The 27,764-nt window shown below is 36.2% G+C and overlaps 11 protein-coding genes and 2 non-coding genes across 16 annotated transcripts; 5 read left to right on the top strand and 8 right to left on the bottom strand.

Annotated features, from left to right (window-relative positions):
* Nucleotides 1-120: 120 nt before the first annotated feature.
* On the top strand, nucleotides 121-1,674 carry LOC18019104. Its single transcript, XM_006398662.2, has 4 exons — nucleotides 121-190; nucleotides 561-736; nucleotides 848-1,043; nucleotides 1,134-1,674. The coding sequence occupies exons 1-4, from the start codon at nucleotides 121-123 to the stop codon at nucleotides 1,367-1,369; spliced, it is 678 nt and encodes a 225-aa protein (XP_006398725.2). The 3' UTR covers nucleotides 1,370-1,674.
* On the bottom strand, nucleotides 419-500 carry TRNAS-CGA. Its single transcript has one exon. It is a non-coding gene; the product is annotated as a tRNA-Ser (tRNA).
* LOC18017842 lies at nucleotides 623-2,738 on the bottom strand. Its single transcript, XM_006398661.2, has 5 exons — nucleotides 2,366-2,738; nucleotides 2,195-2,273; nucleotides 1,974-2,061; nucleotides 1,651-1,770; nucleotides 623-1,076 (listed from the first exon to the last, which is right to left on the bottom strand). Exons 1-4 carry the CDS (start codon nucleotides 2,633-2,635, stop codon nucleotides 1,671-1,673), a joined length of 537 nt encoding a protein of 178 aa, XP_006398724.1. The 5' UTR covers nucleotides 2,636-2,738; the 3' UTR covers nucleotides 623-1,076; nucleotides 1,651-1,670.
* Nucleotides 2,739-2,765: 27 nt separating this feature from the next.
* On the bottom strand, nucleotides 2,766-5,207 carry LOC18017841 (serine/arginine-rich splicing factor RS2Z32). Of its 2 annotated transcripts, none has more exons than XM_006398659.2 (7): nucleotides 5,076-5,207; nucleotides 4,542-4,655; nucleotides 3,935-3,974; nucleotides 3,715-3,810; nucleotides 3,434-3,636; nucleotides 3,233-3,355; nucleotides 2,766-3,143 (listed from the first exon to the last, which is right to left on the bottom strand). In XM_006398659.2, the coding sequence occupies exons 2-7, from the start codon at nucleotides 4,646-4,648 to the stop codon at nucleotides 2,921-2,923; spliced, it is 792 nt and encodes a 263-aa protein (XP_006398722.1). In that variant the 5' UTR covers nucleotides 4,649-4,655; nucleotides 5,076-5,207; the 3' UTR covers nucleotides 2,766-2,920. The 2 variants fall into 2 exon arrangements, with proteins under 2 accessions (XP_006398722.1, XP_006398723.1); XM_006398660.2 differs by having other exon boundaries at nucleotides 3,935-4,231; nucleotides 5,076-5,153.
* A 1,327-nt stretch (nucleotides 5,208-6,534) lies between these two features.
* On the top strand, nucleotides 6,535-7,161 carry LOC18017840. Its single transcript, XM_006398658.2, has one exon. It carries the CDS (start codon nucleotides 6,564-6,566, stop codon nucleotides 7,044-7,046), a length of 483 nt encoding a protein of 160 aa, XP_006398721.1. The 5' UTR covers nucleotides 6,535-6,563; the 3' UTR covers nucleotides 7,047-7,161.
* Nucleotides 7,162-8,863: 1,702 nt separating this feature from the next.
* LOC18017839 (ankyrin repeat-containing protein At5g02620) lies at nucleotides 8,864-11,325 on the bottom strand. Of its 3 annotated transcripts, none has more exons than XM_024156131.1 (3): nucleotides 11,186-11,325; nucleotides 10,746-11,078; nucleotides 8,864-10,407 (listed from the first exon to the last, which is right to left on the bottom strand). In XM_024156131.1, the coding sequence occupies exons 2-3, from the start codon at nucleotides 11,056-11,058 to the stop codon at nucleotides 9,062-9,064; spliced, it is 1,659 nt and encodes a 552-aa protein (XP_024011899.1). In that variant the 5' UTR covers nucleotides 11,059-11,078; nucleotides 11,186-11,325; the 3' UTR covers nucleotides 8,864-9,061. The 3 variants fall into 3 exon arrangements, with proteins under 3 accessions (XP_024011899.1, XP_006398720.1, XP_024011898.1); XM_006398657.2 differs by having other exon boundaries at nucleotides 8,864-9,916; nucleotides 9,998-10,407; nucleotides 10,746-11,303; XM_024156130.1 differs by having other exon boundaries at nucleotides 10,746-11,308.
* Nucleotides 11,326-12,288: 963 nt separating this feature from the next.
* On the top strand, nucleotides 12,289-12,362 carry TRNAR-UCG. The gene has a single exon. It is a non-coding gene; the product is annotated as a tRNA-Arg (tRNA).
* Nucleotides 12,363-12,461: 99 nt separating this feature from the next.
* On the bottom strand, nucleotides 12,462-13,791 carry LOC18017838 (60S ribosomal protein L35-4). Its single transcript, XM_006398656.2, has 4 exons — nucleotides 13,683-13,791; nucleotides 13,469-13,604; nucleotides 12,892-13,048; nucleotides 12,462-12,727 (listed from the first exon to the last, which is right to left on the bottom strand). The coding sequence occupies exons 1-4, from the start codon at nucleotides 13,684-13,686 to the stop codon at nucleotides 12,653-12,655; spliced, it is 372 nt and encodes a 123-aa protein (XP_006398719.1). The 5' UTR covers nucleotides 13,687-13,791; the 3' UTR covers nucleotides 12,462-12,652.
* A 555-nt stretch (nucleotides 13,792-14,346) lies between these two features.
* LOC18017837 (protein SODIUM POTASSIUM ROOT DEFECTIVE 1) lies at nucleotides 14,347-15,734 on the top strand. Its single transcript, XM_006398655.2, has 3 exons — nucleotides 14,347-15,180; nucleotides 15,261-15,336; nucleotides 15,476-15,734. Exons 1-3 carry the CDS (start codon nucleotides 14,437-14,439, stop codon nucleotides 15,607-15,609), a joined length of 954 nt encoding a protein of 317 aa, XP_006398718.1. The 5' UTR covers nucleotides 14,347-14,436; the 3' UTR covers nucleotides 15,610-15,734.
* A 210-nt stretch (nucleotides 15,735-15,944) lies between these two features.
* LOC18017836 (protein SLOW GREEN 1, chloroplastic) lies at nucleotides 15,945-17,326 on the bottom strand. Its single transcript, XM_006398654.2, has one exon. The coding sequence runs from the start codon at nucleotides 17,091-17,093 to the stop codon at nucleotides 16,101-16,103; it is 993 nt and encodes a 330-aa protein (XP_006398717.1). The 5' UTR covers nucleotides 17,094-17,326; the 3' UTR covers nucleotides 15,945-16,100.
* Nucleotides 17,327-20,629: 3,303 nt separating this feature from the next.
* Nucleotides 20,630-21,454, bottom strand: LOC18017834. Its single transcript, XM_006398652.2, has 3 exons — nucleotides 21,316-21,454; nucleotides 21,044-21,149; nucleotides 20,630-20,910 (listed from the first exon to the last, which is right to left on the bottom strand). Exons 1-3 carry the CDS (start codon nucleotides 21,355-21,357, stop codon nucleotides 20,783-20,785), a joined length of 276 nt encoding a protein of 91 aa, XP_006398715.1. The 5' UTR covers nucleotides 21,358-21,454; the 3' UTR covers nucleotides 20,630-20,782.
* Nucleotides 21,455-23,419: 1,965 nt separating this feature from the next.
* LOC18017833 (probable histone H2A.4) lies at nucleotides 23,420-24,593 on the bottom strand. Its single transcript, XM_006398651.2, has 2 exons — nucleotides 24,253-24,593; nucleotides 23,420-23,872 (listed from the first exon to the last, which is right to left on the bottom strand). The coding sequence occupies exons 1-2, from the start codon at nucleotides 24,460-24,462 to the stop codon at nucleotides 23,624-23,626; spliced, it is 459 nt and encodes a 152-aa protein (XP_006398714.1). The 5' UTR covers nucleotides 24,463-24,593; the 3' UTR covers nucleotides 23,420-23,623.
* Nucleotides 24,594-26,999: 2,406 nt separating this feature from the next.
* LOC18017832 lies at nucleotides 27,000-27,386 on the top strand. Its single transcript, XM_006398650.2, has one exon. It carries the CDS (start codon nucleotides 27,089-27,091, stop codon nucleotides 27,314-27,316), a length of 228 nt encoding a protein of 75 aa, XP_006398713.1. The 5' UTR covers nucleotides 27,000-27,088; the 3' UTR covers nucleotides 27,317-27,386.
* Nucleotides 27,387-27,764: the final 378 nt, after the last annotated feature.

The raw sequence follows: 27,764 nt of genomic DNA, 5'->3' as shown, positions 1-27,764 counted from the left end.
TGTGGATCTCTCTCCCTCTTTTTCTCTCAAACTTTCGTCTTCCTCCTCTGCTTCATTCGCAGAAAATAAAAGGGAGAATCAATCGAAAATTAATACAGAAAAAAAAAACAGTTAATAAAAATGTCGGATCGAAATTCGTTGATCTGGAGGAATCTTCTTTTCTGGTCAATCACTCACATCTTGATTCCAGGTAACGTACACAGCTAATTTTCCCGGGAAACAAAACAGCTTCTTTCGTTTACCAAATTTTTATCCGCTCAAGAATCGTATGTCTTCATTATTTCTTTGTTTCCATAGATCGATTTGTGCAGAATAGATTTCCATGAGGAAAAATACGTACACACATAAAAAGGATTTCAAAGAATCTATAAAAATTTCAATTCAATTTGATCGAAAATTTTCAGTAATGTAACAATAACGTCGACAGCAGAATTCGAACCTGCGCAGGCAAAGCCCAACAGATTTCGAGTCTATCTCCTTAACCACTCGGACATATCGACTTTAAGAATATGGTCAAAACCAATCATACTAAACTTTTGATTGTGCCTGCAAAATTGCAGGAATTGTGAGAGCACAATTCATCACACTAGACTCCATTGAGATATTCACGAAGCATGACTGGTTCAAACTCAAACACACAGTCTACTTTCAATGCAAAGGAGAGAACAAAACTGTTCTTCCCGATGTTACCAAATCTGGTATCTTGTACACTTTCCGCGGCCAAGAATCATGGCAGGCTCGTCCCTGTTCTCTTTTACATCTGCTTATTAGTATTTACTACCCATCTATTAATAAATCAAGATTGTAAGAACTTAGATGTTTTCTTCTCTCTACTTGTTTATTACAGCCGATGACTGAAATCAGTGGCGAAAAGTGTAAGAGATGCGGAATCTATGAGCAAGGCAGCCTCGTATCAGCCAAAGAGTTTGATGAATGGGAGCTTTGTCCTTCTGATTTCTCTGCTAGCCAAATCTATATGCACTTTAAGGAAAAGGAGATGAATGCTACTTTTGTCTGCCACGGTTGTGCCAAGCTCGAATCAGGTGAGTAAAAACTAATTCCTGCATTTGTGTTTCCTGTCAAAAGAAACGACGTGATGATCAGAATTAAAATAGAATGAATCCAAAATGTAGTATCCGCCGAAGCAAAGACGAGTTCTAGTTCAAAAGAGGAAGGAGATAATGGGTCAACAGTTGCGATAGCGATTGTGGCAGGCGTCTTGTGCGCAGCTCTTGTTGTGGTTGGAGGCGTTTTTGTGTTTAGACACTCTAAGAGGATGAAGCTGCAACGAGATCAAGCTCGGTTTATGAAGCTGTTTGAGGAAAGTGATGAAACTGAAGATGAACTTGGACTGGAACCTGTGATATGACATGGTTTTGTCCACGTTTTTTTGCACAGAGATTTTGGTGTTTCATAAATTTTGCAGCTTTGTTAGGGAAGAAGATTGACAGTAGGAAATCTCAGTACTTTTGCCATCTGTTTTTTTTTTTTCTGGTATTTGTTTCTCTTCCCCATAATTTAGAAATCAGTCAAAATAATACAAAAATGTTTCACTACTACTAAGGCTATTTGTACAACACATTGTATTCCACAAGTGCATTGAGGGAACTTTTAAGGTATTTACTAGCAAGAAAAGAACTGAATTAATACCTGTCTTCGAGTTCGTCTGGCTATTTACTCGAGCTCGGACTACTTCTGATTGCACGGTTGAAATCATCTAGTTCTTTGGAATCCGAACCATATATCGTCTTAATGGTATCAATGCAGCAGCTGGAAACGTATTAAGAGAACAATCAGTTTCTTCTCACATTCTATGTTAACAAGTTTATACAGCTAAATTTAAAAGATTCTTATAAGATTCGGATATGTATTTGATTTGGTTTCAGCACTCTCATGGTGAGAGCTTGTGAAAGGGGAATAATAGGCTCTTGTAGGTGAAAATGATAAAACCCAGAGAGAAAGATTGATGTTACCTGCAAGCTTCCTTGTTGAATTTCTTTTCTTCGATCCCGTAGAGAGTGTGGAAAACCTCTGGCTCAACCCGGCAGAAATATGGACGATCTGAAGTCAGTAAAAGAAGAAGACGTTCAAATTCAAAACATAACAAAATCTGATCGATTCACAAGGAGTGTTTAAGTAGAAAATGTTCAGCAGTTGAAATGTAACAGAGAGAAGAATATGCTAACAAATTTACCAGCATAAATCGAGCATTTGCGTGTAGCTTTGTTGTAGTTCATGCACCATCCATCATTTCCGACCATGCTCCGATACAGCTAGATTATGCATAAAAGATGAAAAGGAATAAAAAAAACATAAACCGACAGAGGAATTTCGTCGAGCAGGTGGTGGGTGAAAACAAACAAACCTCAACATCGTCAGGGTTGTCGAAGATTTCGTCAGGGGTGGCGAAAGCGAAGTCCTTGGCAAGCTTACAGCAAGCTCCACAACCTTCTACGCACTGCCACGTCAATTCCTTTGCTGTTTTGCCTGAGAAACCGCTCGTCGACGTCGGCGTTGGCCGCTTGTTCTCCGGTTTGGTTTTCTTTGCTTTAAGTTGCGAAACTTGGGACCTTCTCGTGGCAGAGATAATCGTCAAGGTCATTGGTGCCGTGGATAAAGCAAGAGAAGGAAGCATTTTTTTGTCGCAAAATTAAACAGAAAGTTTCCTCAAGATAAGATCCCAATTTGTGAAGATGTTCAAAACGAGAAGCTTTTTGAAAATACAATTATTTGTTGTCGGAAATAGAAGCAAACTGATGTGTGTATTTTTGCTACATATTAATTATTATTAAAAAACAGGGGAAGTCTTCAAACACACACAAAAATTCCACACAGGTCTGCAAGGAAACCATTACAAGTCTTACAAAAACGCAAGTTCATTAAATTGTTCGAAGAGTTTCTTCACTCTTTGTGAATCTTCTCAGGGACTGCGTTCGTCTCTGGGACTGTGGTCATGTCCATTGGTTGCATCGCCGTTATCTTGACCTTTCGGGCTTAGACCGTTGTTCTCAGGCATCGGGCTGTTTCCATTGGGAGTTAGGCTATGATTTCTATCTTTGAGTGGAGGAGAGTCAGGGCTTATGCTCCTCACAGCTGGTTCAGAAGTCCGTTCCTTTTCAGTCCTCACTGGGGATCTTGAGCGACTAGGGAACCAGATTCAGAAAAAATAGATACAAAGTAAACAACTGTTGCGTCGTTGGAAAATAATATTGCTGTTAATGTGTTGGAATACCTGTAGCTTCTGCTTCTGCTTCTGCTTCTGCTTCTGCTTCTGCTTCTGCTACGGTTTCTCCTACGACGAGGAGGAGATCGAGATCGAGATCTAACTGGTGACCTAGAGTAGCTTTGGTCCCGCCTGAATAATAAGAAGACGATCAGAAGACCAAAAAAAAAAAGAATAAGAAGAATGCTACAAGGGCAGAAAAGTGAGTACTTTTGCTTCTTAGGACTGTTCTTGCAATTCCTCTCTATGTGACCTCTATCACCACATCGATAGCATTTGTTCTTCCAGTCACCAGCAGTGCAATCTCTAGCCCAGTGTCCATCGAGACCGCAGTTGAAGCAACGCCCACTTCCTGGAGGAGGCCCTCTGCTTGAAGATATTTCTCGGGAACCAGAACCAGAACCACGAGGTGTCTACATGGAAGGAAAAAAAAACATTTTTTAAACTTGTTCATAATTGATGTAACCAAAACATGTATTAATTAGCATTACCCCTTTTGCAAACTCCACAACTATACGGCTTCCGTCAAAGTCCCTTCCATCTAAGCGGTACCTTGCATCATCAGCATCTCGGGGATCGCTAAAATCCTGTTATCAAAAGGTGAAAAAACAGAGACGACCAAGGAAAGAGATATCCATGGGAGGTTAAGGTTACATACTAATAGGCTTTGGACAAAAAGAAAAGAAGAGGTTAAGAAACGGAATTGCTTACGACAAAGGCAAAGTCACGCTTCATATCCACATCTCGTACTCTGCGGAAATTGTTTGGCAGAAACAGTAAGGCCATCATCATCATTACTTTTCTAAGTAGTGCTACTTCACCATCACAGTCGAACAAAACACCAGATTTTTTGAGATTTTGTAGCCAGTTTCACCAATAAAATACGCAACAACACACAACAAACAGAGAACCGCCAAAAGCCCTTTTTTACACCATCAGAGAATTTCCACCAAGGAGACCGATTCTCTCACCATAAACACCTCCAGGTCAGGCAATAGCCAAGAAAACCTTCAACAACATTACTCAGGTCAAAAATTATGCTACAGTTTTGGCCACCTATATATGATTTTGGAAGGTTGTCACGAGCGAGAAGGTTGAATTGAAGATTTTAATTCAGAAAGTAAAGAATTTGTGTCCCAACAAAAAGCTAGCTTTAGTTTACCATGTGCACTCGAAAAAGCTAGAAAACAAAATCATATTGATTGGATATACTTCAAATACCAGTAGCTTCAAACATAGTCTCGAGAGAGAACATAAACATCCAATAAAATCCAGATCGGAAAAAATGTTTCAAGCTAAGTGAAAACATATAGATTACCTTCCATATTTGCTAAAGAGCCGTTCAACATCACGCGTCCGTGTTCGAGAGGAAAGGTGGCCAACATAGAGTCGTGTGCTTCCGTGACGATCGTCATAACGAGGCATCTTTAACCTGATATAACAAAAACACAATCTTTGAGTTGATCAAGGGGCTCTTTTAGGACCTAATCCATAGTATTAGGACACCAATCTTCTTAATTGATACCATAGTAACAGGTTCTATATGAACTCTGAATTGTTCGTCTTCGCCAAATGAAAATTAGCAATTCTCTCTCACTCAACAGAAGAAATTAGCCATCAAAGTTATAACCTTTTTCAATCAATCGAAAAACTGAAAGACCAATTGAATCAACATTTCACTGAGGCGAGAAGACAAAACCCAGAAAAATCACATCGTAACAACGTCAATTTTGTGCGGTAATCGTAGATCACTAAAAATCCATTCTCGAAAAGAAACACCTCCTATAGATAAACAATTGAATCCAAGAGAACTCTAACCAATCCTCAAAATTCTATGGAGTCGAAATCATACCTTCTCAGATCCGATAAGTCACCGCGCTTTGACCTTTACCTTTCTGTCTCAAATCTGAGCTAATTCCCAGCTCCTCTCGGCCGGGTCTATGAAATCTGACCTTTACCATTAAAGAAAGGAAATAACCAACGGTCGGGATTCGTTTAATCCAACGCAACGGCACAGATTACATCATTTATATAGTCCCCTTTTAAGGACAAAAGATAAAGCTTACGTCATACGTGTATTGCACCAACGACCAACTAAGACCACCTCCATCAGGGTCTCCTAACCCAAAAACGGCACAGTTTCATATGCAAAATCGATTTAAATTAAATTTAAAATCCAAAAAATTCGGCGGATCAATCCTTACTGAAGGGGTGCAGGAGACAGTCTCTTACGCCACGTGGAGGAAGGTGAGTGGTTCTCTTTTTTAATGTTTTAATTGTTTTTTTTCTAAAACTCATTTCTTCTTCTGCGGCTGCAGAATTTGAACCCATCGAAATGAAAAGAGATCTCCATGTAGAAATCTCTCATGCGGCGGAGGATGGCGATCAGGTGAGGCAGTCTCCCTCTCCATTTGCACCACGCAGATCAACGGTGGTGCCGGAGAATCGTCTCTGTAATCTCGGAGTTCCGACGACAAAGCGCCTCGTGCAAGGGATTTGGTTGATTCATTTACACCAGCGGAAGAAATAGTCTTCGCCGCGAAAACGTCTCCGATACGGCTGAGAGGCATCTCTTAAAAGGGAACATCACAGCGATCAAGGACGACTGAGATTTGATCGGCCACTAGTTCTTAGTTCACTGAGTCGGACTCGGTATGGATATGAACCTTATATGGGTTCACTAATGAAGCTGAATAACACAAGTGTCTCTAAACTATTCATATCTCCCAAAAAAAATTAATAAAATAATCTTTAAAACTTCAACATGAGTTACACTAATGGAGATGGTCTAACTTAATTGGTAACTATAAATATGGACAACAAAATGAATATAAATGACAAAAATTGTCTATGTTTATATTTAAGTTTTTTGGGTTATAAACTGAGGTAAGGATAGAGCTTAACGAATAATCATTATCGTATTCTACCATTTTATGTATAATTTTAACAGAAAAAAAAAAAAAACAGCCACTGAACATTTTAATCACACCAAATCATAACAACCCACTCTCATCAATTACTAATATTGCTTTTGATTTAAAGACAAAAGAACAGTCATTGCCACCCCCACCATCGATTGTCATATGTATTCTTAATGTTCTCCTTTTCTTTTAGGAATGTCAAATAATCTCCCCTCCCTTCCTTAATCATTCGCTCTCAACATATCTATTTTTCTAATTTAACTTCCACTTATCTTTTCTTCAAATTTAAGCTTCACTCATTCCTCCACGTTTCTAAACCTTAATAAAAAATAAAATAAAACCTTAAAACCCATATATATTAGATATACTTGATACAGAATCACCGGAGAAAGGAAAAAGAAGAAGAAACTAGAGAGAACATGAACTCAGTGTGCATCTCTAGCTGCATCAACGATGCACGTGACACGCGCGTGCCGGTTCGTACCACGTACGTGAATCTCTATAAGTGGCCTGAGTCCGACGCCGAGTTCGTCCGCTCTGTCGGCCGTGGAGGTGGCGTACCGACGGCGCGTGTCGTGGATAGCATCTCTTGCCGGCAGATGTATCTCCGGAGCTACACGTTCTCACGGGAAGATGACGACAAGAGCAAATCCGAGAAAGTGACGTCAGCGAGACAGGCGTCGTGTCTAGGGAGGGTTAAGGAAACGGCTGCGTCGTCGTTCCGGAGGGGGAATAAGGAGGAAAATGACGTCATCGTTGACAAGTCCAAACTGCGTCGTCGTCGTGAGAAGAGGAGAGTTGGAAGGAAGAAGAGAGAACAGGCTTGTTCTGTTATGTTCAGGTTTTTTCGAAAGTTACTTCTGTCTTGTGCTGCTACCGTAGATGTTGTTGATCCAAACTAAGCTTTTTTATGTTCAATTTGGGTTTTTCTCCTTTGTTTTAAGAGTATTAATTAATTATTTTCTGTTCTTTTTATTTCGGTTTGTATTTATACTTGTAGTATATATATATATAGAATTTTCATGGTTTTTGTAATTTTTGTATAAGGAGTTGTAGTTTAGATTATCTTTCATGCATAGTAATTTTTTCCGAAATACTTCAGGATTTTGGAAAAGAAACAAAAATTCACTTGTTATGATTTATGTTTAATGTTTAAATTTTATATATATATATATTGAGTATTTTCCATGTTATGGAAACTAAAGTAATATTGTTTACGATGTTTTTGACGATAAAAACACCACGGAAAGTAAACTATACTTACTTGTGACATTAATTGCGGTTCCTTGTCCCTTTGATATGATTAGAAACTTAGAATTGCAAAAAGTTACAGGTTAATAATCATATGCAGAAAAAAACATTATGGAGGAAAAAAACCTGTTTAGTTGAAACTCTTAGGCGGGGGGTTCCAGCATCGGATGCCCATGGATTTACTAAAGGTGTAAAACAAAGTTGTTCAACACTTAGCTTGTAAAAGAAGAATCAAAGCTAAAACAGATCTTAATTTCAATTTCTTATAAATATTGCACATTACTACATAGCTCATAGATGAGTAAGTACGTGATCTCGATTCAAGAACTACTTAGCACTTGTAAATTTAACATTAATTATGAAAAAGAATTTCCAAAATTTAACGTAGAAAGAGGAAAACTCAGTAAAACCATTTTGGATCAGTTTTCGTGTTTATAATATAGAATACTTTCTTTTTCTCTCCAATATCGAATATTACTATGAACATCAAAAAACTCCTTTTTTTAATCGACTCTGAGGATAATGAGGTAAAGTTTTCTTTCAACTAAACTTTGTTTTCCCACTATAGTTGGCATCGTCGTGTCTAGAATTGGAGGAGACAATAACTCAACGCCCGTCGTTTTTACAAACCGCATTAATTACAAGATTACACAATCTGCAAATTGTAATGATATATAAATATGGTCGCATGCTATTGCTATTATGTTAATCACACTTATATGAAGGTTTTCAGTGCATGATGAATCCATATACTTTAGTGGAACAGCATTAGGATTTAATAATCAAGGACTTACCAAATTTCATGTCACGCCTGCTATAATTAGCAGGGACTTTGAGAACCACACGACACACGTAATCACGACCACAAAATAAATTAAAATATCAATCAAGTCATGAATTAGTTTCTATAAGATATCCAAACCTGAATTTATCTCCTAAATCTTCGACCAAAAAAAAAATAATAATTTATCTCCTAAATCTCGGAAAATGAATGATTTTTTTTTTTCATTTAGTTTCTTATATTGTAGACGTGAACAAGTAGGTCGCTTCATTTGTACACTAATGTCAGAAAGTTTCAAACTCCCAATTGATAATTTCCGGATTAAATGTCGGATGAAGCTAGCGTAACAATTTTTTGATTTAGTTATGGGAGAAAACGAAAAACAATTCTTGGATATAAAACTATGAAAGATTGAAAACAACAATTAAAATTGCCATACAACAAACACGGCATGCTTTAATTCTGACGTTTAAACTCCAAGGCTCACCAACAAGACAATTTGTCTACTTATTTATGATTCAACCCATTTCTTCCTCGTAAATTTGTTATTTGCTTACAATTTATATCATGATGATCATTACATAAATTTCCTCATACTCCAAATCCTAAACCATCCTAGAAGAGTTAGTATATACAAAGTGAAAATAATTCCTCAATTTTTTGTGATGAATTTTGTCATTTATTTTGTTTCTGTAACATCTAAGTCGGTTTAGACTTTGAAGAGGCAAAGTAGAGTACAGAAAGATGTACGTTTTTTCTAGTTTATGTTGTAACACACTTCTGAGAACTTCTTGCTTCTCGTATTTAGTACAGAGAGATCTCTTTTATTTGTAGATACAAAATCTCTGTGTTCTTCAATGAATTATACTGCCCCTTTCACTCTAATCAAACCGCATAAAGTTTCCGGTTATGCTTGTGATCAACTAACTCAGGATCTGACATCATTGAAGCTGGAGACGACTTAGAACCTTCAATCCGATTCGCAACCACCCAATAACACATAGTCCCAAGTGTTGAAACCATGATCAAAGCTCCAATGGCGGTTACACCAATCGCCAAAGGCTTCTCTTTATCTCCGACAACAACAAAAGACAGCGATAAGAAGGCGACAGAGATCATTATGCAAGCCATCCACATGAGCTTGTTGATTATCGCCATCATTTGCTTCTTCGCCTTCCTCTCTATAACCACCACTGATGTCTGAACAACAACCACGGCCAAAGAGATGAAGAGCGCGAAAGAATCAAACACAACAAATATCAAAAACTCGGGTCTTGAAGCTGCTCTCGCTTCTCCAACTGTGTACCCTGGCGGAACATTATTCGGATCATCCGTGAACTGGCCTGGAACGTTGAAGATAGCTGCGAAAGCCACGGTTGCTATGAGAATGGCGACTACGGTTGTGGAGTTTATCGCGTTGTTGAGTCCTTCCGTGTGCATTTTGTTGACTCGTTTAGCGATTCCTTGGATCTCTCTTCTCGTTCTACCTGTATGTTCAAGCTGTGTGTGCACCTCGTGGCCTATTTCGCTAACCGTTTCTTTCAGTTTCCTAGATGAGCCGCCTGATGTTTCCGTCGTTGCAGCTGGCTTGATGGATCTCGCGTTCTGCATACCGATCTTCTGCAGAAGCGCTACAATCTCGTGCAGTCCTGTTTTCTCAGCGATATCAAGAGCTGTTTCCCCTGATTTATTAACCCCCACTCTACTGATCTCATCATACTTTAAAACCGTCTGAACAATCTGCCAAGAAAAAGAAGAAAGATTCCAACTTTGAAATATGAAAGATTCATGAAAGGTTCCAACTTTGAAACAATTAATTACCTCTGCTCTGTTTTTACGGACTGCGATATGCAAAGGAGTGTTGCCTTTATTATCGGCTGCATTGATCAACGAAGAATTTGCTTTCATCAACGCATCAACGATCTCAGCGTTCTGTCCTTTGACCGCCATATGAAGCGCGGTTTGACCTTTCTTGTCGACTCTTGTAACCATTCCAGCCTTCTTTCCAAGCAGCTCCTTGACAATCTCTGTGTGCCCGTTCCTAGCCGCAGAGTGCAAAGCGGTTTTACCGTTGCTTCTTGCAATAGCGGCCAAGTCCACACCTTTATCCAGCAGGAAACAAACGATCTCTCCATGGCCCTGAGAAGCGGCCGTGTGAAGCGCTGTCGTTTTGGATGAATCAAATGTAAATGAAAGCTCTGGGTTTGCTTCCATTAACACATCAAGAATCTCTACAACAAATACCAAAAATTCAAATCCGCATCAACGACATTTCTTTCTTCTTTTGTTAAAAAGGAAATTTTCAGCCTTTAGTCCCTAAAGTCTAATAACGATTCATGTGAAACTTTCTCAGTTAGCAAATTGCATATAGTTGGCTTATAAACTAGATCTCTTCTTCACATAACTTGTGAACTCATTGACTAAGATAGAAAAAATTCACAAGATACCCAATAAATACACAAGTACCATTAGCACATAATTAGCTTCTTGAGTAGATATCATCTTACACCATATCTGTGGAAAATTGCTTTGTGATCATTAAATAAGAAAGATTTTTGGGTCAACTCACTTAGATTTCCGTTTTTGGCGGCGATGTGAAAGGCGTCGAAGCCGTTTTTGGCCTTGGTTCCGGCTAAGACAGAGTCGGAGTGTTTCATCAGAATCTTAACCATGTCGGTGTGACCGGACTCCGCCGCCACGTATAAAGCCGTTTCTCCTGACTGGTTTTGTTCCGCCAGCAACTCTTTCAGCTCTACGCCGTCGTATTCACCGATCATCTGCAAAATAAGCTCCGTGTTGCCTTCTCTAACCGCCGTGAGTAACGGCGTGTCGTCACGTCTCGCCGTTGTCTGCTTAGTCATCGTCTTTTTATGCCCTTTCATGATGATGATTCTTGTTGAGTCTTTTGGGATTTGAAATTTGGCCAAGAAAGAAGAAACCAGATCGAATTATGAACTGTACATGGAGATTTGAGGAAGAAGAGGGAGGATCAAATTCGACAAGACTCACATGAATACTGGAGAAGAAACAGAAAATGTTATGACCTCTGCTCGTGATTTTGGCCTCTTGTGTTGTATATCATATCTTAATTATCTTATTACAGTAACATGATCAAACTTAGTGTCGACCTGCAACAATACATTATTGCTTGTCATTTTTTTTTTAAAGAAATCCGAAACTTAACATATCGTATTTGCTCTGAAATTTAACAATCATCTACAATAAATTTGGTTTTATCTTTAATTACTATGATTTTCTTAGCTAATTTTTCCATTCTATACAATTTTACCAAGAGTTTTACCAAACGTTTGATATATAAGTCAAAAGCTTATCCACTGTACGACACTAAAAGGAAGGAGAACCTTTTTCAGATATAGATTGTTTACTCTCAGAAAATGATTCTATGCTATAGTTTATAAACAAGAACAAGGAAGATTCCAAAGCAAAAATATATAGTAAGAAGGACGAATACTTTTCTACATTTACTTCTTATTTAGTTACAGTCAATTTAATAGTAAACACTACTGAATATCATGAACTGCCGAGAACAAAGCCTGTTATCAGAACCAACAGAATCGCTTTCCCTAAATAAATAGCTGATAGAAAACAAAGAATTGAAACGCAAAAAAAAAGCTCTCTGTGCCACTGAATAAAATAGATAAATAAAAATGATTGTCACTGAAAAATGACATATGAAGATATTTATAAATGGAGCCACCATTATAGGTTGTATCTGTATGAACGTGGAAAAATAACGGCAAAACATTATAAGCATTTGATGAAGAAAATCCTAAATTTCGGTTGAAACGTTGGAAAATACTTTATTTTTGTTGAAAGTTGGGTTGAAACTCCGAAATCGTATTTCCATGGACGGATTAGTTCCACTAGCGAAATAATGGTTCCAAAGTGAATTATTAATAGGTTACACGCGCTACACTTGTGACAAAAAGTTCAATAAGGCCGCGAGCCATCGCTATTGGCCTATTTCCATGGACAAATATGGTGCCACGCTTTTCACGCGACCCAAACGCGAGTGACACTCTGTTATGGCAAAACTCATATTATAAGAAACTAGATAATAATTACTAATTTAAGAGACAACTTAGCAACGTGACCGCATAGCGCAGTGGATTAGCGCGTTTGACTTCGGATCAAAAGGTCGTGGGTTCGACTCCCACTGTGGTCGTCGTTATTAACCCTCTTTTTTTTTCACATTGAAGTTCTAAAGCCAAAAATCATTTTAATGAAACACATCTGCGTATACGAATTTGTCGAATTTGATACGAAGAAACCACAAAAGCGAGACTTGGTTCAATATTTATGAAGAAAAAAAGGTTCGCGAGAGAGGGAGATTTGGCAGTTCTATAACAAAACTTGAGTACAAATAGAAATAAAAGGTGGACAAAACGGAAGAGAATACATAAAGGAGTAATCAAAAAGCTGAATCATTTCTAGGAGCTAATCTGGAGAATGAAACTAGACTTTGATAGCGTACTTTCGCACTGGGAAATACATCTCCTTCTTCTTCTCACGCTCTGTCTTTAACGAAGCCTGCAACACAAAATAACCCATTTACGAAAACTCAGGCACATGTCCAGATGGTACTGAGTAAGCTAGCAAAGATGGGATAACAAATTAACAATTTTCATAAGAAGAACCAAGCTAGATGCGTCTAAATATATTATTAGTTTGAAAATGGTAATGAAAGTTAATACCTGATGCTTGGTAAGACGTCTGCGGATAGCACGTGTTTTCTTGGGGCGGAGATCAAGAGGCAACAACTTCTTGTTCTTGTATGCTTCTCTTAGAGCAAATTTCTGCTTCTGTGAGATCACTGTCAACACCTGAGCAATGGATTTCCTCACAACCTTGCTGAGGATCAAAAGACAAAATTCAGTCAATTGAGTTATCGAATCAAAACACACAAAATCAAAAAGTGTGATAAACAACTTATTCGAGGACCCATTTTCATTTGATTTACGATACGATTGCGAACCATAATCTTTGGGATGTAAGTTAATTGCATAATTGTAAATACAGCATACAAATGCAAATCCGAAACAGAGGAAGATATGAACATTTCCTTTAAATGCTACAAATGCAATTTCGAAACAGATAAACATATTGCTAACTTTCCGACAAAATCCTCAAATTAAATATCAATAACGTCAATGCAACAGTTTCTTAATCTAAAATCGAAATGGCAAATCTCCTAATCACGAATTAGACTAAATCCAAACAAAATGTGGATATATACACACACAAATACGCCTATGTATGGCAAATACGTACATTTTGGAGAGCTTGTTAGGGGCACCTCCGGTGACTTTAGCGACACGGAGGAGGGCGAGCTCATTCTTGAAATCTTTCAACTGGTTCTGAAGATCGGTCTTCGATTTCTCTCTAAGCTCGTGAACCTTAATCCTCGCTAAGCAACAATAAAAACCCAATCAGAACTGCGTAATTTATAATTAAGGAACGTTCAAGGATCTGTGCGTCGTCATACCCATCGTGAGCTTGCTGGTGTTGAACTTGCTGCGCCGCTACTTCCTCGTTTCTGGCTCGCAAGCCTAATTTGGAGGAAGAAGGCAATTTATACGATGCCTTTTGTGAATCCAACTGAGTTACAAAACCCTCGAAAACTCGTCTGAAGGATTCTAGTGGGCCGTTCGAAGCCCAATATTTATATTCATATATTATTGGGCTCTACTAAAGCTACTTATTGGGTCGTAAAGGCGAAACGATGAAAAAAGTGGGAATTGTGAGAGCATTGGGAATAAATTCGTTAATCAACCGCATAGCATCAGATTCTGATTTTTCGAGTTATGTGACTGTGAGAATTAGATTCGAAATTATCAATAAGGCATGGCCAGAAAAGAGTGGGACTTTATCGATTTGTTTACGATATTTTTTCTCTGTTTTTTTTTTTCTGTAAATGATCATCTTCGTTTTTATGTTCAAACAAAACCATCAAGTCATCCGAATCAAAAATTTCCACACGGTTTCTAATACCTAACAATCTCACACATTGGTTTGATAAGAATCCGAATAAAAATATCTTTTTCTAAAGTCGATTCCATCAGCAAAAAAAAAAAGAAATATCTTTAACAGGAACCTAAAATTTAGTTACATTTCTTTTAATTTAATTTATATGTCACTACAGAAACCTCTCCTCGTTTCGTTTGTATACAACAACTACAGACTTTCTTTTAAAACTCTTTGGCATCACAAGAAGAAAGAAAAAAAAAAAGATATCAGAAATGTTATGTGCCTCTAAAGCATCAACAACAAACATTTGCTCAACCATGAACCAAACCTCACAACCTTCATCTCCAGCCACAGTCCGGCTCGGTGGTCGAGCCATTGACCGTCATAACCCAATCATACGTGACGGTCGGAGACTCACTCCTCCACCTTCTCCAAACAATAATTCCTCTTCTTCTTCTTCTTCTACATACCATACTCCTCTTAAGACTAGATTGGGCCTAGAAAGTACTGAGCAAAAACGTGTTGCGAAGAGGAAGAGCAAGAAAAGTGACTGTGGCGTTGGTAAGTCACCGGTTGGTTGTTTTAGCAGTGACACTCCTCAAGGTTCTTCAAGGTACTTATTGAGCAATCCGGTTTTCTTTGACGGGTTTGTTGACTCCGACCCGATTCCATTACCTATTGAACGGGAGATAACCATAGCTGATAATTTGGATAAAACTCACGAAGATAGATTGATAATAAACGCCTCTAAGTTTCTCTCTTCTTCTCCTTCTTCTTCTTCATTCTTGGAGAAGAAGCAACCCGATTTCTTCGATGGATTCTTGGATTGTGATCCGGTTATGTCTCCGGATAATCCTTTCTCTGAATCCACAAAGGCTTCTCCGACAGCATCTCAGAGCTCTCTTGAAGATAAAGATGTTTCGTCTCCCGATTTCAAATTCTCTCCTCCACAACCCCCACCACCTCCTCCACCACCATCGCCGCCGCCACCGGAGAAGAACTCATCTTCCGATCAAGTAAATCATCAAACAAAACCCTTTTTTATAATCATGAAGTTATATCTTATATCAAACTTAAAACAAAATTTCTTCTAAAGGTTGTTGTTTTGAGAGTGTCACTTCACTGCAAAGGCTGTGCAGGGAAAGTCAAGAAACATCTTTCGAAATTGAAAGGTAATAAACAATCAATGTACTTCTTTTGAAAGTATTTTGTTTTTGATGGATTGATTGTAAGTATTAATGATTCAATTCTTAAGTTAGAAAAAGAAAAAATTTAAAGACTCTGTTTTGGTGCTTGTGATCGTTTGTGTAGGAGTGACGTCGTTTAACATAGACTTCGCTGCAAAGAAAGTTACCGTGACGGGAGACGTAACGCCGTTAACTGTGTTGGCGAGTATTTCCAAAGTTAAAAACGCACAGTTTTGGCCTGAGATTATTCAGAAGTAATTTCTTTTTTCCTCTGTTTATTTTTCTATGTTGTTATGTTCATGTTGGAAAACAAAATTTGTGAAAATGTTACTCGCTTTTGGCCGTTTATTTGTGTGTGGAATTGGTAATGGCATGAAAATTTACAAAAAAATCTGAAAATAGAATTGGGGGAGTTGAAAAAAAATATTATCATGTATTTTATTTTTGACATTCAATATCTATATACTATCTAAGCATAAGTATTTTTGTTGCCAAACAGAACTTATTAAAAGTATTTCTGTAACTTTTCTATATTATTAAAGTTGTGCCAAACACCACTATTTGCATAAGAGAATGCTATAATATCAAATAAGCTAAAAACGGATTAGATTCACTATTATTCATAGCATTTGTCACATTTGCGTGTATATTAAAAAGATTATGCCCCAAATACAAACCCGTTAACAACTCTAAGCATTCAACAAAACACAAAACTTTGGAGTCAAAGCTCAGATTTTATTTTGTTTTGTTTACCGAATATTTGCGAAAAGCTTGTTAGTGTTGAGCACATTGGCATCAAAATACTCTTTATACGGATGATTCTCAGGAACCAATCTTCGAAACTGCTCGAAATGCTTCTCTGCTTCGTCTTTCTTCTTCATCAACGTATAAATCAGACCTTGACATAGATATGGCCTAAAATCTCTAGGCTCATCTTTCACCAATTCCTGATAAACCCTAAGTGCTTCTATTGGATTCCCTTGTATTACCCTGATCTGCGCAATCAACAGCATGAAATCTCGAAAATCCTTCTTCCTATCTTCCTTCTTGCATTTCTCCATAGCTTCGCTGATTCTACTCTCGAGCTCTGATAATTTTAATTCCGAGTCCGAGTAAGCCATTACCAATCCGTGATAAGCTTCCACGCGAAACGGATCTTTCATCAGAATCTCCTCGAATCCTTTCGTCGCCGAGTCAAAATCGCCGCCGTAGGTTTGCATCTGAGCCTTTAGAATTTGCCATTCTTGTTCTTCCGGATCGATTTCGATCAGACGGTTTAGAATCTCCAACGCGTGCTCGATATTCTTCGACTGGAGTTTGATTTTCATCAGTGACTGAAGAGCTTCAACGTCGTTTGGATGGCTAGCGAGATGCTTCTCGAGAGCTGCTTCTTCCTCTTGTTGCAACGAGATTTGGTCCGTTTCTCCGGGTATTTCGGCAGCGAGATTTGCCGCCGTGGATGACGGTGGAGGAGGAGGCGCGATTGGAGTTGCGGTGGCGGGTCTGGCGGCGAGGTGTAGGGAAGCAGAGAACAAAGCGGCGGCTGTGGTGAGAGTTACACAGGTTGTTTTGAGCAATGAGGGTTTAGGGCCTGATGAAGAAGACGAAGCTCTAATGACGCGAGACCGAGGAGGCTTCTGTAGGATTTGGTATGAGTTAGGTTTAGGTTGAAATCTACTGTGACCGCTGAGACTGAGGAGGGGTATTTGGTCACAATAGTGAAACTTGGCCAGAGACGCCATAGTTGGCTCCTTGGATCAAAAAACCCTAAACGACGGCGACGAGATTAAGATGATAGAAGCCGAAGAAGATACCAAAGCAAAAATGTTGTTAACAATATCAAAACGACGTCACTTCATTTTGGGCTTTTTATAACCAGATTAATTGGAGATTTGCAGGCATAATGGGCTGAATAGTTAAATTTAAATTAACAGAATCAGAGAGCCATTGAGGATTTGTATTACTTGTTATGCACTTTAAACAATGCGTTATACAGTCATGTATACTCTGATTTATATGAGATTTAGGCATAAAGTTTTATTTTTACAAGGCATTTACACACATAAACGTGAAATGTTTTAAAGTTTAGTTGGGCAAATGGATAACCTTAAGATCAAGATTTGCACAAAAAAAAGAATTAACAAAACACAAAAACAATGGATTAACTAATAAAGATAATTTGGTGGAGTGTTATGGTAACCACTAGCCAGTGTAAAACAAAAGTAGGCAAACAAATTAAACAAAGTTAATTAGTGATAATGACGATAGCATTATGCTTATCCACAAGTTTTAAAAGATTTGGTCTGTGTTTGAGTTTGAAGAGAAGGTATGCCTATGATCTTCTTTTCTCTTCCAACTACTATTCCAAGTTGAACAGAGGATGTGATTTTCTACAATATATAAACCCTAAACCCAGATCAAAAAAATCTCACAGTAGTTTTCAAACTAGTTAGCAATGGCAAAACTCGCTTTAGTTCTTGTGATATCTTATAGTCTCTTCTTCGCTAGTGTCCTTGATGCAACCACTCCAGACCAAACCAAGGCTCTGCACCGGTCAGGACCTTCTCCAGGGAGTTCAGATAATCCACCTGGAGCTCCTCCAGCACAAACCACTGACCGTTTGCCTTTGTCTGCACCTGTGCTGCCACCAAAAACTGCGAGCAAAACAACTTACCATGTGCAATCTGTGAAGCCACCAAACAGTGCAGTCAAAAACACTTACCATGTGCAACCTGTGAAGCCGCCAAACACTGCAGGCAAAACCACTAACCATGTGCAGTCTGTGAAGCCACCAAACACTGCAGGCAAAACCAAAACTTTGTTCTGAATCTTTGTTATTGCAAATTTTCAGATAAAAAATAGATATGATGTAATAGTTGCCTTTAATAAAACTATGAGCTTTTCTATATGACTAAGTCAGTTCCCTATTCGTAACCTTTTTAAAGTTTGATCTGATCTATGATCGATATTCATCAACCAGTAAACCGTTACAAAAACTATGAATCACACAGAAAAAGTGTAATCTTCCAATTCTATGATTACTTGAGGTTAGTAACAATGTCCACATATAAATCCAACTATGAAACTGCTCAAATTTCCGTTTTATATATTTCACCAATGATTACTTGATAAATTTCAACCCTAATTTCTGCAATCAAAAGCGTTACAGATCCCATAGAATACTGTCTACACGAGACCGTATATATCCCATAGATGACAACGATGAGGAAAACTATCCTTTTATTGTTTGGGCTTTCGTTAGCTACATATGCTCTTACGTTATTAATGGGCTTCTATGGATTATGAAACGAAGTTTTTGTCGAGACTGGAATTAAACTATTAAAGATTCAAAATCTCAAGGAGCTTCTGATGATTAATTAATTTGGTTTTTTTTTAACCTTTTGAAATATTTAGTTATAGAGTGTGGGTAATTATCCCTAGATCACGAAAGAATATAATCGTCAGTCCATTAATACCAATACGCACAAAGAAAACAAAATTTCATTGTTTTTTTTTTTTTGTCAATGCTTTGATTAGTTACAACCAATTAGTTTCGATTCTAATAACGCCAAAACTGTCGTGACGTCTAAAAGTTATTCCTCTTTATATGTTACCGGTAATATATAATATCAGCATAACCTGAATACAAAACAAAAGTCATGACTGAATAAACAATAAAACAAAATCCCATCATTTGTTGATTTGTTCATTGCAACTCTTCTTCGTCGTATACTCGTGAACTTGTGGTTACAAAAAATTTGATTCCTCCAGATTAATGAATACTCTTCGATTGACCAAAATGAGATGTTAACGTTACAAGAAGTGTATGCGAAGGTTACGCAAATAAACTGGACCGTCCGAAACTTTTATTTTTATTAACAATGAAGAAATTTAAAACAATTGAAACTGCATGCCAAAGAGCTTGGAACTACATGACATTACGTTTTCATTGGTATTTCCAAAGTACGGTGTCGTTTTAAGCATTTCGTTTTCTTGTTTGCTCTTTTTTTCATTTGTGTTGTGCCTACTTTCGTGTTTTCTATTTAAAATATATAAAATTTTCCGTTTTGCAAAAGAAGGTACCAAATTCGAATCTATTTTGAAGAAACAAGATTGATTGACTTTCACATTTAAGTACTTGTTTGTCCTATTAAATATAGCAAGCGGTGTAAAGGAAAATTTCCAATCCTGCAATCCTTTATTCCAATCCCTTGTGTAATATAAAGCAAACCCCGCCCAAAAACACACATTAAAAAGCTCATACTGAATCAAATGGAAGTATGGAACTATATGTTACATTTTAAGATGCGTTTATTCTTTTTAATAATAAGATAAGTGAGAAAGGTATAAAATCGATCTAAAAATAGATTGGCCATCTCTGGTACTGGTTACTTACTTGTGTTCATTGGCCTCATTAATTGGATCCACTGGTATTATTCATCTCTAGCTACTAAAGAAAACTATATCTTAGACAAAAATTTAGAATGGTCCAGTCGGAGTCGGTCCAATCAATAAACCGAAAAAAACGGAGATTGTATTTGGGAAACAAAAACAAACTAGTTTTTTGAAAGAAATAAAAAAAAAATTGAAAAACTAAATAAAGACGAGAGTCGTACTACTACTACTTTTCACCAAACTTAGCTTCTGAACATTGACCAATTTTTTTTTTTTTTTTTTTGAAACAACAAAACAGAAAATGCCATCAGAGTTTTCATAGTCATCACCAAATCCTAACACGCAATCCTATGTAATGACGAACATTCGCACGTGCCTCCACGTTCCTTCCACGTGGCATCTCCACCATTCGATGTCTGTCCTACACTTTTCTTCCATCATTGGGTTTTTCTAATTAAACACGACTCAAACTAATTAATGTCGAGGTCTAAGAAATTAGATTGTTTATCTTAAATCTTATTGATGGTGGTCAAATGACTGTTGACTGTAGATGAGTAAATCACATCATAGGTTTGAAGTGTTTGAGATTCTATCGGTCAGAGATAGAACCAATACTGAAATTAGTTGTGTTTTCATTTCGGTAAACTATAACTAGATTTGGAGATGAAATAGTCGTATACGTACACGTATAATGTTATTATTTTTAGCTTACATGTAAATTCCGCATATAAAATTAAATAAAAAATATCAATTTCATACAATTCAATTATGAATATATAGTTGAGTAATCAATTTTTTTTACCTGAAAAATGTTCACGAACCAAAAATGCTTCTAAAGTTTTATCGTAAAGAAGAGAGGGGAGGGTGCAAAAACCCATTAAAGTAAGGTGAAAAAAGAGAATTTTCCAATTGATGAAATTATTCATTCGCCACTGACAATCATAATACGTATTTCTAAAAGTATTCATAGAATGGGTTCATTCATACATACATATACACATGCATATATGTATGTAAGTAAGTAGGTGTCGAAATTTTAGATTGTAGTTCGTGAAAGCAAATCTCGGATTCTTCGAGCTGTCTCTTTCTCGGTTGGTATTTCTTCTCTTCTTCTCTCGTATGCCTCGAAGAACTCTTTGTTTTCTTTCTCTAGCTCCTTCCACACTGCAAAATTAGTCAATTATATCTCCACTCCCATTCCTTACCAGCTTATCTTATTAATTCATTATTCACATATATATATATATATATATATATATCTACCATATTTTATAGATGTGTGTATGTATATATGTACCTGTGGAAGTGATGATAGGCTTGATATTAGCATGCTTGAACAGAGCATCCATACACTCTTCTTTGCCCATGTTGAATACTATACACTCTTCTATCAAATGATGCACCTGCATCCCATAAATACACGTTTATACTGTATTATGGCGATCGTCTATATATATATATATATATATATGTATCATATGATCAGCATCAGTTGAGAGATAATATATATCAAGATCAGAGATTGAAATAACAAGGAGAGAAAAAAAAGAGTAATAATTAAGACGGTACCAAATGGATGTAAGATGCTTGTGAGCTATTATGATCATCCATATATGATCTAAAGAGTAGATTGTTATACAGAGAGAAATTAGAGAGATGATGAAGGAAGGCAAGAGAGGCAGGTGAAAGTAGGGATATTACACTACAAGAACAGAAAAGAGGAAGGTGGACATTAAAATATTTATAAGTCAAAAAATATCTAGAAGAAAAAAAAAAGACAAAACCTTTTCTTTCATTAAAAAAAAAAGACAAAACCTTTATATCATAAAAATGGAGAAAATGATAATTTTACTAAATAGTCACGGAGTGACCAAAATGTACTGGGTTTGTTTTAGGTGCGTAAATTAAACGATTACATAATATTCAATAAATCAAATCAATTTATGATTGTTACTCTTTCTTTTTTGTTAATAAAAGTGACATGTTTCATTCTTATGTATTCATGGAATCGCCTAATTGTGTGTTTATTGATAATAGAAGAAGAGGAAAACGTAAAAAACTTAACTGAAAGAGCATTATTAGAAGAAATAATACAGTAGATCATATGTATAAATTTTTTAATTGTTAAAATATGTTATCCTTAATCTAAACGGCGTGCTTCTGCTAGTATTTTAGCTACTGACTTGTAACGTTGGTCTGGTGGTGGGGCCCATATTCCCACATGGGCATTTGCTTATGATTGGCTGAGAGGAGATAACAAGAGATTTTACTAAACGGGAATGCATAACTCGTAAGCTTACGTGGCTATCGGCTCATTTCCCACGTGAAATTGGACCCACCTACAGTTAAAATCTATAGTAATAATATGACCCGTTTAGCATCTTTACTGTTATTAGCTTTTCCCTGCAGTAATTACAATCTACTCCCACCGTTACTAAACCGAGATGGACATTTGTCGATAATTTACATCATTACATGATTTTGTTCTTACCAACAATCGACTTTTTCGTAATTTTTACAATTACCTGTAATAGTAACAGTATTATTTACGAAATAAATCTAATTTAAGTAAAAAAAAAGAGAGAAAATTGTGTTTGTAGTATCCATATACTCTCGCATCAAGTGCATGCTTTTTATATCCATCCATCCTTTTGGTGAAACCCTTGATTTGGTTTGGAGTCACCTAACAAAATGATTTTCATGACCTGGTTTTTGATTAGACAAGAGGTCCTTTTACACTAGCACACAAATTATTTAGCTTTGTATTGGTTGATAGTGATAAACAAAAAACTGTATTGTAGGAGAAAAAAGACCATTTTAGTATTAGGTTTATAATCAGAAGTAGCATTCAACCTAAACGAAAGACTTCATGGTTCATGTTTTGCATTCCAAATAGCTCATCAATACAATACGCAAAATAGCGAAACCGTGACTGAACTATTTATAATCTAATAGTTGTTTGATTGCATTTAGTAATCCAAAATGCAGTCTCCTGAAAAAATTTGTGAAAGAAAAAAGAGTGTTGCAGAAACAAATCTATTTCCCTGACCAATCATTCCATTCTATCATTACACCACGAATATGTGTTCCACAGAAATTTGATGTACTAGGTAAAGTATAGGGAATGAGTTGGGTGTACTTAGGAGTAAGTTGTTTCCCCACATGTTGGGAGGAGGGTTTTTAATTTGTTTGATTCTCGAACCTTTTGGGGGACCACCAAGTTTGGTAACGGTATTTGTCGAAGAAATCCTTCAATGAAACTCAATAGCTGGTACAAAGTTACCATCATCAAAAGTTCATAAAATCACTTTCTTGTATAACGTATATGTTTCATAATTCTTAAGAATTCAACCATTAGCTTTTAGCTGGTACCACTTTCACCAATTACGTTGGATGAGAAAAAAAAGAGGAGAATCGATTATAATTGCAAAATAATAGTTGAATACGTTATTCGTAGTAGAGATTTTTCTATATAATGTAGGTTTTTTTACCAATCAATTAACTTAATTCCCAAACTACTTTCTTATTGGGCTTTGTGACAAAAATACAAGGAAGGCGGGCGGGCCTAATGGGTTTGGTGTAATTCGGATTTTAGTATTCCCGATTGATCAAAAATTTCAGTCAAATAAACGACTCGTATGATTGACAAAGATCAAAATGTATATGAAACGTAGAATCCTTTATTTCATACTGAACAATAGGCTCGATTCACACAGTGACGATCAGACTTTTCTGGACGTTACACATTGTTTACGACTGTTGAATACAGGTAAGAGAAGTTCTGTCTTTACAGACCAACATACAGAGAGAGGGAGAGTGTGTAATTACAAGTTACACGGAGAGTAAGCAAGAGGAAGAAGGAGAATGCTAATGAGAACTATGCCTTCTTAGGGGATTTGGCAGCCTTTGATGGTGACTTGGGCACTTTTGCAGGTGAAGCTGCTTTCTCAGACTTCTTTGGGAGTAGAATTGGGTTTATGTTTGGTAAAACTCCTCCGTGTGCGATGGTTACGCCTTTGAGTAGCTTCCCTAGCTCCTCGTCGTTCCTCACAGCTAACAGAACATGTCGTGGTATGATACGGTTCTTCTTGTTATCTCTTGCAGCGTTACCAGCAAGCTCAAGAACCTAATTTATAACAGGGAATATATATGATCAGATTAGTCAATTCTCAGAACAAGTGTTATTTGATTCTCAAGGTACCTCAATGTTGTTTTACTGGCATATGATTTATTTAGGTAATTGACATGTAACTTTAGTTTTTTTGCATCTCTGGATAATAATCATAGCTATCTATGATTATCAATGGAAGAAACCGGATTTGAGGAATCGTTTCTTATTCTATTTGCTTCACGATAAAATCTGGATGATAATATACAACGAAACATTAGTACCTGAATAACATAATTAAAAAAAAAAAAAAATTCTAAAATAATTCGAGTCAAAATCAAAGAAATCTCGACGATTCCGATAGATATAGATAGCTAGGGACCTCAGAAATTTGATACCTCAGCTACAAGATACTCAAGCACGGCGGCGAGATACACCGGAGCTCCGGTTCCAACACGCTTCGAATAGCGACCTTTCTTTAGATACCGACCGATCCTACCGACTGGAAACTGTAGACCGGCTTTAACCGACCGGGAAACCGGTTTCTTCTTCGGACCTCCACTTCTTCTTCCAGACGCTCCTTTTTTCACTTTTGTTCCAGAATCCATGGCTGCCTAATCAGATAAGGTATTTGATCTGATCTGATATGATCTACCGGAATCTGCAACAGAGGAGATAGCTTTGTCCTTAGATTGTTCTTTCGCTTTTTTTTTTTTTTTGTGAATAAGGTTGGTGGGTTTTTCGGTTGATGAATGTTAGCCTTCAGATTACAAATGAATCAACGGCTTTAATTAAATTGCTGATTTGCCTACCTTGGAAATGGTTTTTTCTTCAATTCGATATGTTTTCCTCAAACGGGCTTAGAAAATGATTAGTGAATGAATATGTTACAATTTTATCCCTTCATATATTATTTCCTCCGTTTTTTATTAATTTTCGTTTTAGAGAATTTTGTTTGTTTTAAATTAGTTGTCATTTTTTATTAATTTTTTATTTTTTAAAATTATTTTTATTATACAATTTGTTTTATTATTAATTGAATTGTGTTTAAATAGATAATTAATGATGTTTTTATATTGAAAAACTAAAACAACTAATATTTTCTTAATCTGTGTGCATAATCTTAAAACGACAACTAAATAAATTCGAGAGGAATATCTTCTTAAAATTCGGCTTTTTAAGAAAAAAATACTTCAGTTTTTAAATAAGCATTGTCTCATTTAAATCAATCTTATCAACTAGTAACAAATTCAGACACAGTTACATGTTCGCATACGTGTCTGTATGGCTCTATGGGACTTATAACGACAACATTTACTTCCAATGAGACTGACATCTCCTCACATGGGGGAGAAATGTTTGCCCTCTGGACGGGAAAAAGGAAAGTTAATACAATAATAAAATAATTGTGGCGTCTTTTTAATTTAATGTCAAAAAGCTTACCGGGAGTTTTTAATATCTGTCAGACCTTATTATACATATTCCATCAAATGCAATGAACAATGAACTTTTGTGTTTCCACTAAATGCATTGAACTTTGTTATTGGAGAAGTTTACCATTAATTTGTTTTGTTTGAAAGAAAGTTTACAAGTAATTGTAACTACCTAGCTTATTCCACGTTAAGAGACTGCATAAGTAAGATTATGGGATCATTCAGTTACAAACTGACAATTAATTATTGGTTTATTAGCTTCTGTATCTCCAACACCACGTGGACTCGTGTTACAACTTATTTACCTACACAAATTATAAGGAGTACAACTTTAAGGTATTAGCTATAGATGTGCCTAACTAAAGGAAGACTTAGGTAACTGGTATAAATATACATTTTTAACGTGTTATTGATGTACAGTTCATAACCGTAGATCTGTATATTTGACCAAGCACAGAAAAATATAAACTATGAAAATATTGGAGATAGTTACTAAAAAGTACAACTACTGGTTCTCCTTAGAAAGATTTTACATTGCTAAAAGATTGACTGATGTAGTAACTGGCTTTAGAAAGGAGTCCCCTTTTAGAAAGTTGATGAGAGGGTTTTTAATTCTGTTTAATGAAAAAAAAATTACTCTCTGTTAAGAATTATTTGATGTTTTAGAATGTTTTTTTGTTCAGAATTATTTGATGTTCTCACTTTTCAATGCAAAATTTAATGAATTTTTATAGTTTTTGACCTTTTATATTCTGCAGATTGTTTTTTTATTGGCTGAATGATATTTAAATGGATTATAAATAATATTTTTAGTATAGGAAAAATAAAAATTAAATGAATCTTTAAACTGTATGCAAAAACCTTAAACATCAAATAATTATGAACAGAGAGAGTATGAAAAAGAATGATACAGAGTATAATTTAAATCGAAGCATTTTCATTTTCTATTTTTTTATTTAATTGATTATATAAATTGTAATAAATTTAACTAGTAAAATATTTGGCTGCATTAAAATGACTAAATTTTCAAAAACAATAAATAAATATTATTTGTACATTTAATCGTTTTAATCAATAATTGAAATGTATATTACTATAATTATTATTATTATTTTCATATAAGGTAAACTATATAGTCAACCAAATGTTTTCTTCTGTTCTAAGTACAAAAACTTATCTCTATATTTAATTTTCAACAAAATTATTTTAGTTATCAATATAACAATTTTTTTTTGTCGCAATTACGCACACCATATATGCGAACTAATTGTTTTTATTTACATTGAAAATTTTTTCTCCGGCTAATGAAATATAATTTAAATAGCATAAACGACACGGAATCTATGTTACATAACTTTACTGTACCAAACAAGTTATTTTTCCGCGCTCAATACACTATAATTGTTGGCATTTACAACATTAATTAAATAAGTTCTCCTAAAAACGTTATTAACAAAAACGAAAAACGAAAAATTTTCATGAAAATAAAGTAGATGCCAACAATTGTCGTGTATTTCACTGTAGTAAATAATTTCATTCGTATCAAATATAAAATCTACTTTATTTTCATGAAAATTTTTCGTTTATCATTTTTAATATGTACACTAGAATTTACCTATACATGTTCTCAATTCGGATAATCACCGTCTACCTAACCCATTTGTTTTCACCCTCTTTATATATACTCTGCCTCCATCTCTCTCTCCCGATCTCATCACTCAGCAACAAACTCTCTCTCTCTCTCTCTCTCTCTCTCTCTCTCTCTGCTTCTAATCCTTCTTGTCTGAATCTGTAACTGACCATGTCGGAGAGACCAAGCCGACACAAGAGACGACCGTCTCAGAGCGTTTTCCCAATCTCCCTCGACGATCTCTCCGACATCTCTCTCACAGCAAATCCTCCCACCTCCATCCCTTCTCAGCCGCCGCGCCATCAGATCCCTCCGCCTTCTCCGGCGGCTCCTCCGGCAAACCGTAGCAACATTAATGATGACAATGCTAGCAAGGAAGGGAATGCCTCTTCTAATTGATTTCGCTTTTCTCTTTGTTTTTAATTAAAGTTTCAACCTTTTTAATCAACGCGTAAACCTTTTTTTTGTTCTTCTTCTGTCTTTTTTTAAATCTCGCTTAATAACAAATTTTGTCTTTCGTTAATTAATCTTGTATGATAATGACCAATCGTAACTGCGTATTGAAAAATGTTAATTGTTTCGGACTTCTGGTGATGATGAGTAAACGAATACAGGGGGAATTTTTTTATTTTTAGTTTATAGAAATGCTGGACTAAATGCTACGAAAATATAATAATGAGCCAAAACTGAAGTTGAGAGCTCCTTTTTCGTATAAATTTTAAAAATTTAGTAGAACACTGAAAAACTTATAAGAATCTTATATGTGATGGTTGACATTGACCGAGAGATTCATGGGTCTTCTAACTTGGAAGATGAAAAAGCTTTGAAGTTCGAAAACAAGAATTTT

This window comes from Eutrema salsugineum, unplaced genomic scaffold (genome assembly GCF_000478725.1).
Source record: "Eutrema salsugineum unplaced genomic scaffold, Eutsalg1_0 scaffold_2, whole genome shotgun sequence".
Classification (NCBI taxonomy): Eukaryota; Viridiplantae; Streptophyta; class Magnoliopsida; order Brassicales; family Brassicaceae; genus Eutrema; species Eutrema salsugineum.
This window is presented reverse-complemented; position numbering and strand designations above follow the sequence as displayed.

Coding starts and splice junctions, on each gene's coding strand:
- LOC18019104 (XM_006398662.2), top strand. CDS start 121: ATGTCGGATCGAAATTCGTTGATCTGGAGGAATCTTCTTTTCTGGTCA. Junction 737..847: donor GCGGCCAAGAATCATGGCAG/GCTCGTCCCTGT, acceptor TGTTTATTACAG/CCGATGACTGAAATCAGTGG. Junction 1,044..1,133: donor TTGTGCCAAGCTCGAATCAG/GTGAGTAAAAAC, acceptor TCCAAAATGTAG/TATCCGCCGAAGCAAAGACG.
- LOC18017842 (XM_006398661.2), bottom strand. CDS start 2,635: ATGCTTCCTTCTCTTGCTTTATCCACGGCACCAATGACCTTGACGATT. Junction 2,062..2,194: donor CAAATGCTCGATTTATGCTG/GTAAATTTGTTA, acceptor TACTGACTTCAG/ATCGTCCATATTTCTGCCGG. Junction 1,771..1,973: donor TTCAACAAGGAAGCTTGCAG/GTAACATCAATC, acceptor ATACGTTTCCAG/CTGCTGCATTGATACCATTA.
- LOC18017841 (XM_006398659.2), bottom strand. CDS start 4,648: ATGCCTCGTTATGACGATCGTCACGGAAGCACACGACTCTATGTTGGC. Junction 3,356..3,433: donor AACAGTCCTAAGAAGCAAAA/GTACTCACTTTT, acceptor CTTATTATTCAG/GCGGGACCAAAGCTACTCTA. Junction 3,144..3,232: donor AGCAGAAGCAGAAGCTACAG/GTATTCCAACAC, acceptor CTGGTTCCCTAG/TCGCTCAAGATCCCCAGTGA.
- LOC18017840 (XM_006398658.2), top strand. CDS start 6,564: ATGAACTCAGTGTGCATCTCTAGCTGCATCAACGATGCACGTGACACG.
- LOC18017839 (XM_024156131.1), bottom strand. CDS start 11,058: ATGAAAGGGCATAAAAAGACGATGACTAAGCAGACAACGGCGAGACGT. Junction 10,408..10,745: donor CGCCAAAAACGGAAATCTAA/GTGAGTTGACCC, acceptor TATTTGTTGTAG/AGATTCTTGATGTGTTAATG.
- LOC18017838 (XM_006398656.2), bottom strand. Junction 13,049..13,468: donor CCTAACAAGCTCTCCAAAAT/GTACGTATTTGC, acceptor TTTGATCCTCAG/CAAGGTTGTGAGGAAATCCA. Junction 12,728..12,891: donor GACGTCTTACCAAGCATCAG/GTATTAACTTTC, acceptor TTTGTGTTGCAG/GCTTCGTTAAAGACAGAGCG.
- LOC18017837 (XM_006398655.2), top strand. CDS start 14,437: ATGTTATGTGCCTCTAAAGCATCAACAACAAACATTTGCTCAACCATG. Junction 15,181..15,260: donor AGAACTCATCTTCCGATCAA/GTAAATCATCAA, acceptor TTTCTTCTAAAG/GTTGTTGTTTTGAGAGTGTC. Junction 15,337..15,475: donor ACATCTTTCGAAATTGAAAG/GTAATAAACAAT, acceptor TCGTTTGTGTAG/GAGTGACGTCGTTTAACATA.
- LOC18017836 (XM_006398654.2), bottom strand. CDS start 17,093: ATGGCGTCTCTGGCCAAGTTTCACTATTGTGACCAAATACCCCTCCTC.
- LOC18017834 (XM_006398652.2), bottom strand. CDS start 21,357: ATGGATGATCATAATAGCTCACAAGCATCTTACATCCATTTG. Junction 21,150..21,315: donor AAGCATCTTACATCCATTTG/GTACCGTCTTAA, acceptor TATGGGATGCAG/GTGCATCATTTGATAGAAGA. Junction 20,911..21,043: donor GCCTATCATCACTTCCACAG/GTACATATATAC, acceptor CTAATTTTGCAG/TGTGGAAGGAGCTAGAGAAA.
- LOC18017833 (XM_006398651.2), bottom strand. CDS start 24,462: ATGGATTCTGGAACAAAAGTGAAAAAAGGAGCGTCTGGAAGAAGAAGT. Junction 23,873..24,252: donor TTGAGTATCTTGTAGCTGAG/GTATCAAATTTC, acceptor GTTATAAATTAG/GTTCTTGAGCTTGCTGGTAA.
- LOC18017832 (XM_006398650.2), top strand. CDS start 27,089: ATGTCGGAGAGACCAAGCCGACACAAGAGACGACCGTCTCAGAGCGTT.